We start from the raw sequence: 15,256 nt of genomic DNA, 5'->3' as shown, positions 1-15,256 counted from the left end.
CTAATTGGTATAACGGTTAATCATACAAAGGGTGTGTTCATCCTATCCATGTCCGCCCCCCCACTTTTTTCTCCCGACGCGTCCGTCGTAAACGATAAAAGCAAAATAAATTCTGTCGGCTTTGAAAGTAAGGGAATTGATGGGGTCCTGGTGGAAATTGATGGTTATAACTTACTGCCAGCATGCACACTACCACCCCCCACCCACCCCCTCTATCCTCCCAACTCTCACCGATAAGGACTGATTATGCCATTGATCTGTACAATCTTTAGAAGTACAATCATTGTCGGTTCTCCGTGTTAGTTGTAGCTTTGTTTAAATACATATATCGGATGCAATACGTACGGACAAATGCAGGTTACAAAATGCCAGTATATTTGACCGATATTGTCCACTAATTAGTGTTTACACGTAGTAGTTGCGCGATGTCAGTGTACCCTTTTTTGTCGTCAAGGACAAGTGCCCTTTGATAACCATCTTGAGACAGATGTTACTTAATTTAGGTGTCGCACCACGATAGCTTGCTTCCATTGACTTACACACTAAACTCGTCACTTCCCGAGACTAAGAGCATAGATAGACGTTCCCAACTGAATATGTCCTACCCACCATATGATACTGTGATAGCTGTTGGCTTGGGCTATCACAGCACATTCAACAGTTGCCACCATGATAGTTTAGATTTTGAGCGAGAACAGCTCAAAGTTTAGCATAATGCTCCTCAACCCATCTGCCAGCCGTCTCGCTGCGGAATCTTCTTGGTTCACGCAAGATTTTCTAAAATGCCTTAAAGTCTCAATGTGTATTTGCCAACTTTTAAATTCGACCTTTCCAGCTTATTTTCCTAAAAGCTCAGTGAAAACAACACCGTTATTTGCAATTTTCATATTAATAATCATTCATTTTATTGAGTTATCTGTCGCTAAACATTTTGAGCTGAATGAAATTTACCAGATTTTTAACGAGTCCGTAGATTCTACAAACTTCAATCAAAATTTGCAAGCCCCGCCCAACAGATCATGCGCCAAATCAAATCTCTCTGTTTTGTTTACGACCGTTAGGTCTATGACTTCTTTCATTTCGTGACTAGTCTGTGTTAGGTCCTTTCTCTTGAATATAATCTTTCTTTCAGTCTTACCGATGTAGCTTGCGAAATTGTGTCATTTGCTTCCATTGCATTGAATAAACAAGTGTTTTCAGACGTTTCCTCCGTGGAATTGGGTAAAAAAAAGTGAACAATACGAGTATATATAGGTTACATTTGTGTAATGAACATGATGATATGGACGGTCGCAGTGACTTGACGGTAAATCGTTCGCGCCATAAGAGCAACAGAAAATAAATTTCTTTCTTTCGATTGCGACAGCTTTTCTCTATTAAACCCACCTGGTCAGAGTGCATTTAGAACAAGAAACATTGAATCTGCTTCGGAAGTTTGTTTTCCGAAATTCATCAGCAAACACGTATTGAGACTTACTAACAGTTTGTCTGGAGTAAAAACCAACAGAGATTGTCCAAGGTTAATTAATCTGTTTTTAAGCAAAGTTCATGTAATTAAAGAACTGATAAAATACTTAATTCAACCGTAAACTGGAAAAGCATACGTTACTATGGAAACCGCAACCTATAGTAAAATGAATTATTCCTGGTTAAATTACAGGTGACCTTCAAGCGCCAATTTGCTACTAATAGACATGAATTGGTATGGTTTTATATTGTGTTTGGCTTGCCAGATGCGGGAATAACTTTTTAATATAGACATCACGATAGCCGAAACAAGAAGAAGCAGAAGAGGTAAAAAAAGGATGGTGTGAGGGAGGGGAGGGGGTGGACACCAGAGACTTTTGATACTCACTTGACGTAACAACGGCATGATCATATGTGTTACGGTCTCGATGGAAGGAAACTAGGTTTGAGAGAAGATTGTTTGGTTTTCGTGCCCAGGCTCTATGTTGGGTGATTTTAGGTACAAAAGTTCCATTTGATGTTATCTGTTACTTGAGGTTGTATTTCTATCCCACTTTAAATATTTTGAGAAATGACATTTTACACACGAGGCTTATCAATTTAAGTGACTCAGTTGACTGCTGAGTCGTGACTCATAGACCATTATGTCAGTTCCTCAGATGCATTTAAAAAATTCAGTAGGAAAATAAAAAGGTTTTATTGATAACATCATTCCAAAATCTTGACAAATTGTCACGGATCAAAATGGTATTGAATGATATTTAAGGGAGATTAGTTGTTTACATAAAGTTATAGGAACTTCATGTTTTCGACGAGTTATTAGAATTTTTAAAGCTAAGCATGAACATTATTATTTTAATTTGTACTGAGAAGATGACGTCATCATCAACTTGGCCTTAAAGGAACATTCCAGAGACTAAGTGTATTTTAGAGATGTATATGTCGAAAACCGTAATAGTTATTAAAGAGCACTAGGTTCACATTTTTTCCTTTCACTTTCTTGGATGATGACAAGACGATGAAGACTAAAATTCTGTCTAAGTTCATCCTCTAACTACTCCATTGACTTTCCAAGGCCGCTGGAACATAGACGATTTCAAATGACATATCCTATCCACCATATGATAGCTAATGGCCTGGACCACCATGATACATACCCTCGGAAGACTCGCCCCAAACCGCGTAACGCCCACTGAAAAAAAGTTAACTTTCCGTTGCTTTCGAGTGAAGTTTTCTTCTTGTCGCTACAAAATGCAGACAGCAATGAAACGTGATACCTTGTTATCTTGATCTGGACCTGAGATGTCCAGCACTGCTATGTACACTGTGTTGTGGGTAATGACCGTAGCTGCATGAACTGACTGTACACTGTCACTAGTGTCTAATTAACGACGGTAGCAAGCTGTGTGTGTATTTTCTGGGATCGATGGTGGTGTCTAACACTTCTGTTACACCTCATTCGAAACTAGGTCAGATTACCGGCTTCAGACGTTTCTTTGTGCGCGAGTCTTCACTCCCTTTAAGGTTTTGAGCTAGAACAAGTGAAAATGTAACATAGTATTGCCTAACCCATCTGCCCAGCTCTAGAAGACAAACGCTATGAACATCAACCCCCCCCCCCTAACCCCCGCCTTCAGCTGGTGATTTATAAACAGTACATCAACACACTTGGAAAGAAAAGACGGAAGACAAGCAAAATAAATGAACGTCAGATATCGACATCAAGTATATATTAATGGAGATAGTTGCATGCTTTAAAGACATTTATTGATTTCAAACATTTTACAGAAAAAAATGAGCAAAATAAGAGCTCAATTTGCTGGTAAATGAGATGTAAGATTAAAGTTAATGAAAGGTTTAATAATTGAAACCACAACTTCCCAACCATCATGCACTTTAAACTTAGGCTATAATGGTTGTTCAAGGCGATGAAAGACTAGATGAACACATTTCTTAGTACGTATAATTCTATAAATTATGTTAAAATAAATAGTGCATGAAAAACAAAAACGAAAGCCTAGATTGTCATATTTTATCATGTTAGGTTTGTTCAGCTATACTGGTTGTTATAGGTGTAGGCTCAATGACTGCTCCCCAACGTTTGACATGGTTTGATTAACATTGAACCAAACTAGTTTTGATAAATAAATTGACGTAAAGAATAACGTGATTTATTCCAGCAAGATCTTAAAATGCAGCCTGAGCCTTTGATAGTTTAATCTAGAGGTGATTTTAAGTGGTGCATTTTTAAAGCAGAGGAAATTATTTTTATATCTTTTAATCTCTTTGACAATAACAACAATTGGACAATATATATATTTAATGGTGCGGTGCTTTGTAAGTTGCCAGACGGAAATTATTCTGGTCCGAGTAAGAATACGTATATGGCTTACTGTTCAATTATTGTGAGAAAACAAATCATAGTTGCGAATTGGTTAAAGGTCCCTGAATATAATTGTTAACTACTTCAAAATTAAACTTCCTGACGGTTTCTAATCTTTGAGTTCTTCTCAAAGTTCAAGCAATCAAACTGTTTACATGAGTGACTGCATGCGTCGGTCAGGAAATAAATGTTTTGATGGTGATAGCGTCATGATAACATGACTGACAACAATTGTTTGACCTTCTAGCATATCCAGAGGTGTAATATTGCTGACACATTAATGACACCATGCGTGAGGTCGGTGTCAATTAAAAATGCGTCAGGAACCTCTTTTCGCCCCATCCCCAAAATACCCCCATTTTCCACTCCAACCCCGATCCCTCTAATGCATCCATCTCCAGACGATAGATGCTGGTTTAATGATAAGTTTGATGTCGATTAACCTTACAGGTAATATATATAACATACATAATGGCCCGTTATTTGCTCTTGTGACAACGTGAAGAAAAAGAAGAAATTTAACCGTCAGATATAAGTTTTCTCAGGCACTTAAGTGATATTAACATGCAGCTGCATATAGGCTACCACAGAACACTAACATGAAAATCAATGTTCTTTCTGTCTCAATCGACAGCGTGGAACATGAAGTATGTTAACATTCCACTGATGTGACTATTTTACGCATCTTTCATCGTCGCTAGTTTATTTTTGAAGTTAAAGTACTGAGGATATTAAAAGGGGGTGTGGGATATTTTTTTAAGAAAAGTTACCCAGGAAAGAACCCCATGGGCACCGGCGAAAACCCAAACATCCCAACTATTGATCCGCTCTCAACCCCATGCAGGCCCCTTAATTGCATCGAGACTGTGACTGTGTGATCATCGTCAGGTGTGGTTTACGATTCCCCTAAAAGGGGAACAAAGTGCTACATAATGATCTTAGCCAAAAGGCCGAGGTGAAGGATATACATAAAACATAAAACACCTTTACATATGTTGGGGTATTATTATACCAGATCTGCTAAATGGACCTATATATAGGCTGATTCTTTATGGCACCTAAACATTACAAAAACGTGACAAACGTTAGTCAAAAGCAACTCAGCAGGATTCGGGATTTTGACTATAGTATGCGCGGGTCGACGGGTTTTCGACATCAAATGCGGGGCTAACGGGCCAGTTGCGGGTCATTTTGGATCTCTGCACGTGATCAACTCTTAAATGCGTAACTGTTTGGTGGAAGTTATTATGTAGATATGAATTGTGTTTACAAACTTTCACTCAGTTGCAGTCAACTTAAAGTTTGTCTATACTGGAATAATTGAAATGCACAGGCCTATTTCAAGTCACGTAATACGTTAGTCCATGGGTGAAAAATACCTTATGGGTAGCAACAGTATTTAAGAAACGGCTGAAGTCTACTTGAGAAACTATCATGATTAACGTTTCCCGCGCATTTCATAAAGTACTACGCGTACGTTTTCGTTGATCATTAAGTTTACAACTTCACGAGGGGTCACTATGGCAACAGTCACGTAAGACGTATTACATTTGACGCTCTATGCATAATGACTCTACACTGAGAGTATAACGAATTCCCTACACATTGAGAATATATTGCGGCTGTTCTATGCAGGTCGTGTTTTTACCTCCCTCTGTAAATGCCCGCCTCATATTGTGACAGACAGCAATATAGGGTAGGAACAGTCACACGTGGAAGATAGGTAGTCTTCTGTGTGGGAGTTGTTCCATAACAACTCCCTGGTCCGGCAATGGTGTTCATATATATATATATATATATATATATATATATATATATATATATATATATATATATATATATATATATATTTATATTGAAGGATGTGGCGCGCGCATGATTTCAAATTGGGAGGGGAAATGGGTAGGGGAAATTGTAAATTTCCCAGACTGCTTGGAATGACATGAACCTATATGGAAGATCCATAGACGAATGAAGGAAATTATAGGAAATTATAATGGAGGGGTGGGACCTGGCTGGTATCATTGACGCCACCCTGTATAGGTGGAGGGGTTTGTGGAATCTCCAGCACACAAAAATTGGCAGTCAATGGTGCATTATGAGGCAAAGACCATAAAATAGGCCTGTCATTAGCTCTAAACGCAAGGATGGGCAAATAAATACTCTGATTTTTTTTTGAGCGAGGATGACAGAGAGAGAAGATTGCACCATTAGCCATGGCTTTAATGTTTCCTAGCTGAATGTAACAAAATGACTGAACTGAGCTATATGAAAAATAAAATGGACTTGTGAAGTCTGTATTTATCACTGCTAGCAACTAGTAAAATCTTAAGGGTCAGTTTTGCATCAAGAATTCCTTATCAATTTCGGTAGTATTTTGGTATATTTGATATTATAGCATCATACAATTGTCAACAATGTATTTGTTTCTATTGCGAAGAGATTTGTAAAACTTCTCGTTCTGACGCAGGATATTTCTTTGCACATGCGCAGCAAAACATTCTTATTTCTGGAACGAATATGATGCATATTAAAGGAGACGCACATGTCTGAAGGTATGTTAACCAAGTGAAGTTTGTGATATACACGTTGGGTATTTTTAACATGCCAAACGCGATACCAGCACAGTTAACCATGTAGGGCATCCATAGTAAAATATTGACTATAGCTAAAAGTAAACATATCTTAGATAACCTCTCTTCTTTATTAAAATTAGGATGAAGTAAGGCAAGATGTGTGCGATTAGTTGAAGACTGTGTTGTGGCTGTATGGGGCGGAGGCGTTGCGTTTTGACGGTAACCAAGGAACCAGTTTGTAGCCGCTTGTCCGGTCGAACCGGGACCGTAAAATGTCCACGAGCTGGAGATGGCTGGAATAAACTGCAGAGGCCGCATTTTACGATGAGTCCTCATAAACAAAAAAACGCGAACGTAAAAGATTACTATCAAGAAATTGTCCGCAACGTAGAAAACTGAATAATAACCACTTTCCGAACCGTGATCGGAGAAACCTCTCCTCTTGAATGTACACTGAAACTCTGCCGATGCATATTCATAGGCATTCGGGTTTAGGATTGGTGGAAACGCCGTTGCTATGGACAACGCCCAGGCGAAGAGAACACCGAGAAGGCATGTCAATCCAGTCAGTTTCTGCCGATGGAAACGGTGGAATCTCACCACGAGATACCGCTCCACACTTAGGAATAATGTCGTATATAAGACTCCGTAGTACAAATAAATATTGATAAACGCTAACATATCACACATAAATTTTCCGTAAATCCAATTGCCCGTCCATATTGCTAAAATGACAACAGGAAAGCACAGCCCTGCGCGTAGGCAGTCTGCTACAGCGATATTGCACAACATGTAGAAACAAGGCTTCCGTAGGCTCTGGTTTTTAAATACTGCGTAACATATCGTTAGATTTCCAACCACACTGAATCCAATAATTAGTATCATAGCGAAAATCCATAAGATTTCCGCTAGTTTTGATTCCTGATCAGTTCCTTCTCCGTCGAATGAATTCATGTTCGTAGATATACCAGATACAGTCCACGTGTCTGTCGACGTCAACATTTATTGGTCTACCCATTCCGTTATTTGTTCCACTAAAGTTGAGATCATGTTACCTGTTGATAGGAAAAAAGACACACACTTAACTTGTATGTAAAATATACCAATTACTAAAACAAAACAAAAGTATAATAAGAACAGACACATATACCGATATATGTTCAAATGACGTAATATGAGAGATTCATCTTATACTATATAAAATCATCTTATGAGACATTTAATATATTTTCGAAGAGCCGTGGCAAGGAATACAAAGAGCGCTTCTATAGATACAAGGGACAGTCATAGATAACTTCCCAGAGAATGAAATGTGGAAAACTTCTGTGAGTTGTACATACAGTCAAGAATGCGGTTATAAAATTTATATATGGTCTATAATACGTTTGACATAAAATGAACATAAAAGAAGGTATACGCCTAGAAAGGGCGCATAGGAGGGCGCATCAGGGACTGATGCGATTGGAGCGATGATCTACACTCAGTTGGCTAGGTCAATACACTATGAAACCCGCCTATATACAAACTAAGGAAGAGGGGTGTGGGAGGGTAAACATGCCGGGCCAACTTTAAACGTCTGAAAATATTCACCTCTGTTTTGCTGAAGTCACGCGCTCCCCGGTGGATTAACTCATATGTTCATGTACAGTGTTCTGAAACGAATAACGAGTTATAATTGGAAGTTATGGAGACTTTTGTAGAAAATGAACGATCATTTATGATTTATTGGACAGCGAAAGGAAATTTGTACCGTTACTTGGCTGATTCTTTCGGGACAGCCTTTATATACACATGCCATTCATTGTGAACAAGACCGCCGATATCACGGAAAACCAAGATCGGAACTGAAATCCAAAACGGACACTACAGAAGGAATGGATAAAAACGAAAAACGTCATTTCGTAGAGCTGATACGACCTGTTATACTTTGATTTAACGAGCACGGCGTCGGTCTCTTATTACGTATTTGACTTCACACCAGCATATACACGGCTGGAAATGACAAAGTGACGTACATATACCGCTAATGCAACAGGTCACTGACTCCACAATATGCCATATGTATAGGGAATACAATGTATGACGTATACTTAGATCTGGTTTCAAATGAACTCTATATTGGGTGTTTTATACGACAAAGCTCTTCAATTCTGCCCATGCATGTAATGATTCCTTATTGACACTGGCTGTGATATTCTAACATTCAATTTCATTGTATAGCTGCATGTGTTGCAAGCAGGAAGAAGGAACACGGATGTAAGTAACGAATCGTGGGAACGTTTCGTAGGTTCCAAAATAACTGATAAAGTCAACTTGGACAACGATTCTGCCATGCCTAAATAGCATGACATTGCAGATCTTATGCATGCATTCATGCACTGAAGAAAACTGTCTCTATATGCTACAGGTCATTTATCTTCTTGGAGAGAGTTTGACAACGATTATCCGTCCCACCGTACTATCCATATAACTGTAAACGCCATCTTATAACCGTGATTCACCATTTTAGTAAGATCTTGTTGAATCAAGAAAGCAAAAGATGTGTACTTTCAGGAGAGTATTGCTTAGCTGAAAACTGCGTAGACAATTCTAAGGGGATTCGTATTACGCTCCCGCTCTGTGGATTTGCTCTAAGATAGCTTTCAGGTTCAATTCAGGTTCAACACCACTGTATAACCATTGTGCATTGAACACGAGATCAGCCAGTAAGCTCGGGCAACCGCGAATAATAATATGAGCATAAAAGAAGAAAAGCATTCGTCTAGCCATACGCCAACATAATGTCTAATATGTCTAATATCAAAGCGCAGAATAGTTGCCCTTGGTACCAGTATTCAGCGATCACATTAGCTGTATCCATGTCTCTTCAATATTCACTATAACAATCTTATTGAATGCCAAGTTTTGGGCTTATCAATAGTTTTTTTTTTTAAGATCAGTATAGCACTGGCGCCAAGAAGAAGGCTAAAGATTTGCTTTCAAGAAAGTTTTCAAAAGTAATTTCGGGGTGGTACTGCACCTCCATGTTCCTTGCCCGACATTGAGGTGTGTTGCATTAGATGATTAAATGTTTCAGTAAAACGCTCTTTCTGTAGATATAGGTAAATATTTTGAACTTTATATATATATATATATATATATATATATATATATATATATATATATATATATATATGTATATATAATTACGTATATACCTATAAACTTCTAAAGCATTGAAATTCATCACATTCGAGTCTCTTTATTATTTGCATATAAATCGTATGTATTTCAGATAGCCTATGAAGTCTTCTTTATTTCGTTCAGTAAATTTGTTCCCGTTGTAAAGCGCTTTAGAGCACGCCTAGACTGATTAGAGCGCTATATAAATTTGATATTGTGAACAATGATACACGGGTATACACTTGAAGTGACGTGATCATCCTGTCTCCGTGGCAACTATCCATTATGGTTGTATTGTCTTTCAACTCGAGTTCTGGGTCTATTTGTCAGGATGTATAGGCCTATACAATTATAAGCAAGCAGTTATGATTATGTTAACAAGGCGCCGTATACTCTATTGTCTTGGCTAGATACGTACATAGTATATAACTTGCATGCATTCTTTGAAACAGCCTGTTCTCAACAGACGTGCATTATAATTCTTACGAAAAAGCTAAAAAAAAAAATCATCTAATTTGTCTAATGTGATCTGATGGCTAACCTATTGACCTATATGTTCCTTAGAAACTTAATCCGATATTATAAACATGTGTTTGTCATAACTTTTGTCTATGTTCTTGTAAGTATCGTTATCATAACATTTTTAAAAGAGCCTCTAAAATATGTTTTTATAACGTTAAATGTGGTGTTATGAAAACGTCGGCATAACGTTTTTATAAGATATTAATGTTTTACTAATGTTTTATTAATGTTTTAAAGAAAAAATGTTTTGAAATAATAGTCTGAAAACGTCTTCGTGACATATTTATTACACCACAAATAACGTTATCAAAACAAAAGACGAAACGTGTTAATAACGTTTTGAAAACGTTTTTGTGTTTGCTGGGATACAGCGTTCAAACGTTTTGCGTCTGCAGTATAATTGGCCTACCCAATCCATTCACAGACCTAGTTTACGGTTAGATGCTTTCCACGGTCATTTTGATATACCAATTATATGTTAGCATATATTGGTTTGCGTGGGATTTAACCTACACCTATATATCCAAAGGTCACTAAAAGCTGTAGGTTTGAAATTGACTATATCATGTGATGAAATTCACACCTTTTTAAAGACAGTCATATTGATATCTGAAGATAAACGTAAGCGGATAGATAGAAATACCAAGAACAGGAAGAAAGTCTTGTTGTCAAATGAAACTTTATACGATATAAAAAGAACCAGGACTGTGCTCGCATGAAGATCATTTATTTCCTGTCGTTTCTATAATTCCGTAAACCTAACCTGTTCCCTGGTTTCTATACCTGCAATATTGTCTACATTGGCGTCCCATTGTTCGATGATGGATTGTTATCCGGTGAAATTTTGACATAAAGTGATGCAAAAAGGAGAACCGCGTGATTGAAACTCTTACCTTGGTTGAAACACACGGATTCTCTCTAGCGATGTCTGCAATTAATTTAGCCTAGATATCCCGTAGGCCGATACTCAACATTTGGCAAGAAACAGATTGTTATTTTAATAGATGCCGGTGAATAAATACTGAAATATTGTGGTCATATTAGCATATCTGCCATCTTCCGTCTCATTATTTTGGACGTAGGCTATGTTATAAATCCCCAGATAAGAGAAACAGATTTACTTAGATAAAGGTCAATACGGGTCAATGTCATCTGTAGAAGTACGCAGGGGTCGCCGGATCCTGGATTCAAAAAAGGAGGGGTGTGGCTCTGGGATCGTCGAAACCGACTCCCATGTATAAAGGAGGGGGTGTGTCTGGGGGCATAATTCCCACAAAAAAATACGGAAAATGGTACATTCTGAGGCATATCTAGGCTATAAATTAGGTCTATAATTCGGTCTACACACATGGTTGTATAACTACTTTACATTTTGGAGGGGGGGGGGGGGGTCACATCCACCGGTCCACACATAGTATCAGTAGAGTACCATATGAGCACAATTTTACCATGCTTAGTGATAAAACCAGTCTTAATGCAGTTCTGTTTCTCGAGACGACTTAATTTGCAGAATTGTAGTCAAAGTTGGGCCATATGGTTCCAGGCTTACTGGCGAAATTTAGGAAGCAAGGTATGGCAGCGACGGAATAATGCTATCGGCATAAAATGAATAGCCTTTCACATCGGGTGGGTGGAGGGGTACTGACCCATGGGCCCCATAGAACGCCTGCATGACCTGGAGCTCAACATCAACTTCGAACGAATTTAGGTCTACATTGAGCAATTGCATATACATGCATCAGGTGATCAGGTAATGGCGTAGCCAGGGGGAAAGCTAAATTTTAGGGGACGAACAGGCGACAGAAAAAATTGATAAATAAAATAGCAGTAATATATACTGTGTGATACTAACCCGGCTATATGTTTCATTTCACGATGGGATCTGTTTCTGATAAAGGTGTTCTCATTAGCCATTGTAAGAATAAAACGAGATTTATCTGAACAAGTTATCTTTGATTCAAAGATAAGCAGAGCCTTATCCATTGAGAGCATGGGGAAACGTTTCTCCTCTCCACCCCCCCCCCCTCCTCCCTCACCAAACTTTCTTCCACGTACTGAACGTCTTACTTTTTATGACACACAAGCACTGGCCCGGCCGCTTCCCAGGCAAAATTGTTTCAATGGAGATGGATACCCTCCCCAGAAGGGATGCCAACCAAACTTTTCGCCTCCATCCCTACGTACCGACCCCCCCCCCCCCCCCGCCTCCCTAAATTTCGAATATCCTGTACATATATCCTGGGCACATTCTTTACTATGAAAAGCCATATCAATACCCGCGTTAACTATATTTAAATTCCATAACTCTTAAAATGGGGTCAAGCTTAATTAACCCATAAATTAATGACTACCCGTACGATGATTAACTGTTTCAATATGTAGGGCTACAGGGGATAGGCTATAGTCTCAATTGGAATTCATTTGTAACCTATGCAAAATTGCTTCCTTAAACATGATAAACCCTAGCAAAGTTTGGTTTTGGTCGGTTAATTAACCGCACGTCAGTGAATTGTATATAACAACACGTATACTTCCTAAATTAGTACAAGTAAAATTCAATACACCTTACAACTACATGGTTGCGCACCGCACCACGTACTTCCCACTAAACACACTCAATATAACAGTTCCCTTACCATTAGGACTACATGAGCACGTATTGATATGTACCTATAAATGAAAGTACACCTAAGTAAACAATGTGATACACGCGAACACTATTAACGCCAACTGCTCGCTGTTGTGATTATTCATGCCAGGTTACACACTTAAGTTACTGGTCTTCGCAGCAATCATTTCCTAATTAGCGTGTTTCTTTACCCAGCAATACGATCATAATACTCAAAATTGCAGAACTTCTGGGCTGACACGATTACTGCAAAAATTCAAGATATTACGTTGACGTACCTCGCCAACAGATTATAATTATCTTGTTTTTGTCAATATCAAATATATATGTATATACATATATCATTAGCTACAATGTATATGTGTATATATGCACACACATACATACACATATATCTAGGTAAATATATTTATTTGGATTCTTAGAACACGGCAATATGAAAGTTCAGTAAAATGTCTAAATAAATAACTCACCTCGGCAATTTCCTGTTCATCGCTACTTGAGTTTTCCATAACATATTTGTCACTGGCTATAGGTTACCCTCGATAATTACGACACTGTAAAACTATGTACGAGTATGGCTATTAAGACCACTGTAGATTGTAAATAATCCAGCTTGCATACGATATTGTATCCGTAACCCAGCTCGCTTTGCTAGAAACACCGTTAATAAACATAACACGAAGTATAGCGAACAAAAGACGGAATACTACACGGTAAGCGCGTATACAGCTGACCAAACTTGCTGGTGATGATAATAATAATATTCCCCGACAATTTCTTTGTGCAGTGGGAAGCGATAGCCACAGACAGCGGTCGATAACATATGCGCATGCGTAGATCTCGAGCACGTCTCGGTCCTATAATGCTTGTCGCGTGGCTGTACAGTAAACTAATGGCGAAAATTGGAAAAGTCTGGTCTGGCTGGAGGGGGGTATGTCAATTCAACGGCAATTAGGTCGGTTTATAGAATAACAACTTGAATGGAGTTATGCATGGAAGAACTGATTTATCAGCCCAGCGTATAATGATAAGTAAACAAAATTACGTACGTGTTAAGCTTTTTGTCAGTTCGTTTTATATAGGCTTATACATACATGTATATTTATTTATTTACTTATTTTATTCTGCATATGTAGAGTTTATAAATGGAAAGTCATTGTTATTTGTTTCCATGAGATTTGTTCAACGACTGAAGGTTAAAAGGCCTACGAGACTCAAGGAACCAATTCGTGTTGATGAAATATTAACAATAGTAATAAACAAAATCTTTACCGAGTTGGTATATTGTCTCGAAATAAATTTTTCATAATTAAAATTAAATGATATCATGCCTTGACGAACAGGGATTGCTGTAAAGCCCTCGACTATAACTACAAACGAGTACTCGTCAGCATGTAAAAGTGTCTGATTTCCATGGAGTCTTTGTTTCAAGTTAGAGTCTTCTACAACACGAGTCTTCTTAAACACGAAATTACTCTCGGAAAAAAATATTGGTATATAGGCTATACAAATGACCGTAACTCGAAGGCCCATGTGGGACTGTATGTGTGGATTTCTTTCGGGATTGTAGCTTTGAAACATGGAGAAAGTTGGAGGGGTCTCTTAACAAGAAAACGACTCTACTTGGTTCATCTATACTACCCTCTTCATCTTTGTGTGTGTGCGGGTGTGTACTCACATTGCTCGACGTACGTGGGTTTGTTTATTCAGCTTCCTGTGGCCCAAGTTCAGTCGCGCTACATAGGAAATAGAAAACAATGAAAGAGCTCCATGTTCCCACGTTAATTGTCAGGCGTAATTCTAATCGCAGGCCATACCGGAAGCAGGAAATCACATTTGTTACAATAAACTTTCAAATATCTTATTGCAGGGCCCACAGGAAGCCGTTACTGATAAAACGTTATAAATCCGTTGAAAACCGGTTGCATTAATTATGCAAGCATCAATATATACGTACGCGCCATACCGATATTGGCAGGATATACGGGCTGCATATATGGGCTTTTCATTGCATATGGCACATGAACTTTGTAGAGAGGAACGGGGAGTGGGGGGGGGGGGGTTACAGTGTGTTAAAACAAAAATAAAATATGAATCGAGGAAGGAAGAGATACATTCTATATAAACTCCAGAGAAATTCCTCTCTGATATTTATTTTGGTGCTTGAAAATCGCTACGAGAAGGAATATCACACTATTGAAAGTGCGTGACATCACAACAGTATAGCCACACTGTTGAACAAAGTGCGTGACATCACAACAGTATAGCCACACTGTTGAACAAAGTGCATGACATCACAACAGTATAGCCACACTGTTGAACAAAGTGCGTGACATCACAACAGTATAGCCACACTATTGCAAGTGCGCGACATCACAACAGTATAGCCACACTTTTGAAAGTGCGTGACATCACAACAGTATAGCCACACTGTTGAACAAAGTGCGTGACATCACAACAGTATAGCCACACTATTGCAAGTGCGCGACATCACAACAGTATAGCCACACTATT

At 38.4% G+C, this 15,256-nt stretch overlaps 1 protein-coding gene across 3 annotated transcripts; it reads right to left on the bottom strand.

The window, feature by feature from the left end:
* Positions 1-3,165: 3,165 nt before the first annotated feature.
* On the bottom strand, positions 3,166-13,582 carry LOC139961551 (probable G protein-coupled receptor 85). 3 transcript variants are annotated; one of them, XM_071960818.1, is made up of 4 exons: positions 13,213-13,581; positions 8,177-8,289; positions 8,017-8,078; positions 3,166-7,481 (listed from the first exon to the last, which is right to left on the bottom strand). In XM_071960818.1, exon 4 carries the CDS (start codon positions 7,426-7,428, stop codon positions 6,280-6,282), a length of 1,149 nt encoding a protein of 382 aa, XP_071816919.1. In that variant the 5' UTR covers positions 7,429-7,481; positions 8,017-8,078; positions 8,177-8,289; positions 13,213-13,581; the 3' UTR covers positions 3,166-6,279. The 3 variants fall into 3 exon arrangements, with proteins under 3 accessions (XP_071816919.1, XP_071816918.1, XP_071816920.1); XM_071960817.1 differs by lacking the exon at positions 8,177-8,289; XM_071960819.1 differs by lacking the exons at positions 8,017-8,078; positions 8,177-8,289 and having other exon boundaries at positions 13,213-13,582.
* Positions 13,583-15,256: the final 1,674 nt, after the last annotated feature.

Source organism: Apostichopus japonicus, chromosome 20, assembly GCF_037975245.1.
Source record: "Apostichopus japonicus isolate 1M-3 chromosome 20, ASM3797524v1, whole genome shotgun sequence".
Classification (NCBI taxonomy): domain Eukaryota; kingdom Metazoa; phylum Echinodermata; class Holothuroidea; order Aspidochirotida; family Stichopodidae; genus Apostichopus; species Apostichopus japonicus.
The sequence above is the reverse complement of the archived record's forward strand: the minus strand, read 5'-3'. Positions and strand labels throughout refer to the sequence as shown.